General features: G+C 53.0%; 1 protein-coding gene across 1 annotated transcript; it reads right to left on the bottom strand.

Moving 5' to 3' along the window:
• Positions 1–214: 214 nt before the first annotated feature.
• On the bottom strand, positions 215–4,867 carry WFDC5 (WAP four-disulfide core domain 5). Its single transcript, XM_015065479.3, has 4 exons — positions 4,673–4,867; positions 1,433–1,573; positions 1,217–1,357; positions 215–821 (listed from the first exon to the last, which is right to left on the bottom strand). The coding sequence occupies exons 1-4, from the start codon at positions 4,755–4,757 to the stop codon at positions 817–819; spliced, it is 372 nt and encodes a 123-aa protein (XP_014920965.2). The 5' UTR covers positions 4,758–4,867; the 3' UTR covers positions 215–816.
• Between the last annotated feature and the right edge of the window lie 609 nt (positions 4,868–5,476).

Genomic DNA, 5,476 nt, shown 5'->3' with positions numbered 1-5,476 from the left:
CCCCACATGGGCAGCAATTCGAAATGATCATAGGGTGTATCTGGGGTGCAAAATTGTACAACTCAGTTACCCCAGGAGGGAGGTCACAGTTCTGAGATTTGTGTCTTTAACACATCTTTAACCCCCGCTCATCTTCATTTACAACAGAGACAGAGAGCAGCCTTGGCGGGTGGCAGCATTTAGGTAGAATTCAGTACCATTATTTAATACCGTGTGATCTGACAAGACCGACTTTAATGGAACTTCGCCATTTTCATTGCATCTGCTGTTACAGTTACATTTTATTTGAGGCAGTCATCCTGCATGTCCCATTTTATAGTGATGGTAGCAAGCTTTTCTTTGGAAATAAATTTATTTATATACAAAAGCGAGTCCACTTAAAGAAAAACATTAGATACATAGTACAGAGAGTACACAAGATATCGCAATGCTATTTTGCAGGCGTGGCGAAAGTTGTGGAAAGGGGTATGTGGCTAGGTAATGTCTGGAAAATTCTGCTAGAACATACCTTGGTGGTGGCTGGGCTGCCTGAGGGAGGGGCTAGGACCCCCCAAAAGAAGGGCCTATCTGAATTGGGCATTTTAGGAGAAACTGTATGAAGAAATTGTTGGTGGCACAGGGTGACAGGAGTCTATCTGTGCACTCGACTCCCAGGAAGAGAAACGAGGGGTGGATGGGAAGTGACAGCAGATCAGTGCTCATCAGAAGGTTGGAACTGCCGCTGGCAGAGATAGTGCTCTCTGGGCGGGGTCCCAGGCTCCCCCCATCATCACCTCTTCCTGCTAGGAACCCCATCCTGAATATCCGAAACCAGAATTAGCCTGAGGAGAGAGAAGGAAAGGGTTACCCCACCCACCATATGGCTCTGGGTTCTTTAGAGACTTTGATCCCCCATTCACCCCCTGAGCCCAGCCCTGGGCCACTAAGGCAGGACGGCCCACCCTCCTTCCCAAGGACAAACCAAAGTTCAGAGCTAAAAGTCTAGGGTTGTGGTCCAGGGGACACACAGCAAGGTCCACAAGAGAACGGAGGGTGTCCGCTTCCTCCACGGGCCTGACGAGGACCCCTCCCATCCCACCCTCTTCCCCAGGTCTGGTGTGGGCAGCCCCAGGCCTCTGGGAAGGTGGGTATCCGGTTAGGCTTACCGAACTGGAAGAACGTCTAAGGCAGGGGCTGAGAGAGGGAAGACCCTGCCACGCATGCGCAGGTAGCGTACCTCGTGCAGGGCTGCGGCAGTCACGGCCACAGGCGCCCAGGCAGCAGCGAGCCGAGCCCTTGCAGTCTGAGTCCTGGTGGCACAGATGCTGTACGGGGCTGAGGCAGCGCAGGCGGTCCTCCGGGCAGCTGCCGGGCTTGACTGAAACACAGGGGCCTGGCTGAGCCCTGCGTGTGGCTCGGGGCTCGGGCGCTCCGCAAGGTGGAGGACACTTACCTGAGATCTTACGGACACACTGGCGGAAGCAAGCTTTGTAGCAGCATTTCATCCTTGCGGGACACTGGCTGTCGTCCACGCAGTGGTCAGGCACCGAAAGGAGGCAGGGCCCGTCGTCCGGTGGGCAGCCCCCAGATTTCTCTATAAGAGAACCCCCCGAATCTTGCAACTGGAGGCAGTCCAGAGTCACGTCATAAAGCACCCACCTGGGAATCACAAGGTCTGAAGTCTCTACCCCTTACTTCTTGCCTGTCCTTTGGCAAGTTTGTTTTTGTTTTTTAGGGCGGGGGGTGGGTGAGTGGACTTGCTTTTACTTTTATTTAAAATTTTTATTGGGGTATAATTGACATAGCATTGTATTTGTTTCCGGTATACAACAAAATGATTCGATATTTGTATATATTGTGAAATGATCACATGTCTAGTTAACACCTGTCCCCACACACAGTTACACATCGTTTTCCTTATGATGAGAACTTCTAAGATCTTCTCGCTTGGCAACTTTCAAGTAAGCAACACAGTATTGTTAACTATAGTCACCAGGCTGTATGTTACATCCCCAGGACTTATTTCTCTTATAACTGGAAGTTTGTACCTTTGACTCCTCTTCACACATTTCACCCACCTCTCACCCACGCCCCCTGGCAACCATCAATCTGTTCTGTGTACCTATGAGCTTGTTTGTTGTTGTTGTTGTTGTTGTTGTTGTTTAGTTTTGATTTTTAGATTCCAATGTGAGATCATACAGTATTAGTCTTTCTCTGGCTGATTTATTTCACTTAGTGTAATGCCTTCGAGGTCCATTCACAGTGTTACAAATGGCTGGCAAGGGTTATGGTTTTTGGTTTTTTGTTCTTTTGTTTGTTTTTTACTGCAAGTGTCAGTGTTCTGTCTGTGCAGTGGAAAACTGGACTCCTCCTTCCTCCCGGAGCTGGTTTGAGACGCCAGTGACATGAAGGATAGGAAAAAATGAAGTTCAAAATCTATGCCTAGGCCACCAGGCTGTGCCTGGTCTGGGGCTGCCCACCTCACTGTTCTCAGCCTCCACACCTTCCCGTTTGGGGCTCCTGCTCTGCCTCCAGCTGCTTCTCTTTTCAGAGCCTTGCTTCTGCTGTGCTCTGGCCTACACCCCACTCATCAGGTCTCAGCGGTAGGGAGACCTACCTCTCCGGCCTCTGACTAACCAGGTCAGCCCCGTCCCCCACCCCACACACTCCCAAAGGATCTTTCCTTCAGCACTCTGACTCCGACTCTATTTGTCTCCTTCTCTCACTTGACTGGAGGCTATGAGAATAGACCCCCAACTGCTTCTCTCACCATTAGGCTAAAGTACAGCCCTTAATGCAGAACACCAGTGGCTCAGCGACTATTTGAAAGAAAGGATTTTGAAGGGGGTCCAGCATCGTGACAATGTCAGCGGCTGCCAGCCTGGTGCATTGTCACACAGCCACAGTCAGCCACAACCGCACTGTGTGCTTGTCCTGTTCCAAGTGGTGTTGTTTCAGGGATCTGTATTAACTCTGACTTTAAGGTGGTCCTCAGATGGCTCTAGAATTTTTTGTCCCAGAGCTTATCCCGCCATTTTTCTTGTTAGCATTTTGGGCCATTTCCAGATGTCATGCAGAAAGCTTGAATCTGTACCTTCTTCCATTGGGAGGGAGAAAGCAAGGGTTGATAGGGCACTGACTGCCCAGACCCACAGGGCCTGGGCTAGGACTCTGAGTCCTCTGATGACCCACCCCTCTGCTCTGGCCACCATTGAGTCCTGTAGAGAGGATGGAGGCCAGTCCCAGGCCTTCATTTAGTCTAGCATCAGAGAAAAGGTGCAAGAGTCCCCAGCACCAGCTGGATCCAGTGCTGGGACTTTACCTTGTGTCTACCTCCCCCCTCCAGCTCCTGACTGGATGCTGGCCACACACACAGTAGGCACCTTGCTCACACAGTAAGTGCTCAAAACTGACTTCACTGGCTTGGATTGGGTTGTCTTATACTAAATTGCTGCCCCCTGCTGGAGAAAGAACAGCTAGTCTGTGAGGGAGACCACTACTCAGATTAGCGCCTCTTCCCCAGGCTGGTGGTAGATGGGTGGGAAAACCCTGAGGTCCCTGGGGTAGCCTTGGGGAGTGAGCTGGGAGGAGCTGTCTGAAGTCAGAGAAGGAGCTCCCTGTGGGCTGGGGTTGGGGACCCTATCATACAGCCAGGAGGGCTTCTAGGAGGAGGGACCAGGAGGTGAGACTTGAGGAACAGACAGGAAGAGAGGGACAGGACTGGCATTTTAAGTGGCTCAGTTTTGTCACCTACAAAAGGGGGATAAAAATAGTCCCGATCTCTCAGCATCTCAGTGAGGAGGAATGTGGTGAGGACACATGAATCCCAGCCAGCAGGGGTCTGGCCTTGGAACTTGCTAGCATCCTTCCCTCCTCAGCCTGGGGTCTCTGAGCACTCTACTCCCCAAACCCTGCCTCTGAGGAAGGCACAAGTTAGAGTAGAGGGGGCAGAGAAGATGCAGGGAACTGCTCTCCAGGACCTGTTGAGGAGGGAACCTGTCCCCATTACTGTCTGCTTCCCCCAAGGCAGGGCCAGGGACGCACGGGTGTATGTAGGTCACAGTGTACCTGTCGCAGAAAGGCAGGAGGTGGAGACCTTGGCCAGGTGGGGAGGCACCTGTCTAGCTACTCAACAGCCCCATCCTCCCTCACCTGTTGACAGGTAAGCCCCAGGATTTTCAAGGAGGCTGGGGGAAAAGAGGGGTGAGGGCAGAGCTTCCTAACAACAGATCCCAGAAACCATATCCCTGCCCAGTTCGAGAGAGTCCCTTGCACAGATTGGGCTTTGGGACAGGAAGGACTCGAGAAAGACGGAAACAAGACGGGCAGGGGCCAGACCCGTCACAGCCTTGTTAGCAACAGAAGATGACAGAAAGGGTCATCTCGTTGCCATGGGGGCCCACAGACCCTAATACCTCCATGGAGACAACGTGGGAGAGCAGGTACAGACAAGTTTGCTCCCCCCACCGCAGAGACACAAAGGGATGTGTGTTCACCCATGTACAGGTGCACAGACACACACATTGGCCATACCTAAACATACTTGTGCAGACACAGCAAAGGCACACACACACACACACACACACACACACACACACACACACCCCATTGCCTGCTTTCCCCAAACCCTCACTCTCCCCAGAGAGGTAGGAGCTGCCAGGTCCCCAGAGCAGAGAAACCTACCCACACTCACCTCCCTTCCTCCTGGCCAAGGCAGCAGGCAGCTGGCTCCCCAAAGCCAGGAGGGCCACCAGGAGGAGAAGGCCCCAGGCCCTCATGTTTCTGCTGCCGGCACTTAATAAATCCAGGGCCCAGGGGCCCTTAAATGAACTCCCGCAGCTCCAGGGAGGGTAGAGCAGCTGAGTCAGGGGAGGAAGGACAGGAGGTGGCTGGAATGGCACCTGTTTGCCTTGTCCTGGTCCCACCCCGTGCCCCAGAGCTCCAGTGCAAGGGCGCTTGTGCAAGAACCAAAGATAGGTGGGAGCAGGTGCTCGGTGTTGGGGGCCAGGATCCAGTCCTGCCTGTATTGCTGACTTGGGCTGTGATCTCAGGCAAGTCTGCTCCCTCTTCAGGCCTCGGTTTTTCTCATTCGTCTAAAGGATGAAGGTTGTTGAGACAGACAATCCCTTTCCTGGCTCTCGAAGGTCTCGAAGCCCCAATAACGGCTTAGGCAGGAGATAGAGGTCGGCTTGGAATGGCAAGAAGGGGGTTGCAGAGTTCTGGATGCCTAGGGGGAATTGGGGTTAAGGTCAGGCAGGCACAGTGAGTGAGGGTAGCTCTGGCCTCTCCTGGGCTTCTCTGGATGGGAGAGAGAGAGATCTCCCCGCCTTCGGTGACGTCACCTCCAGTGGCCTCTGGTAGAACCGCCCTCTGCCCTGGGCTGGCTCAGCTGTCTGGGTGGACGTTTGTTTGGCTGAGGTTACCGGTTGCAGCAGATGTAGGTGGCTTTTGGGCCTCTTTCCCTGGCCCTGAGAGATCCTGAGCAAAAAATCATCAG

This window comes from Acinonyx jubatus, chromosome A3, assembly GCF_027475565.1.
Source record: "Acinonyx jubatus isolate Ajub_Pintada_27869175 chromosome A3, VMU_Ajub_asm_v1.0, whole genome shotgun sequence".
In the NCBI taxonomy this organism is placed as follows: Eukaryota; Metazoa; Chordata; class Mammalia; order Carnivora; family Felidae; genus Acinonyx; species Acinonyx jubatus.
The sequence above is the reverse complement of the archived record's forward strand: the minus strand, read 5'-3'. Positions and strand labels throughout refer to the sequence as shown.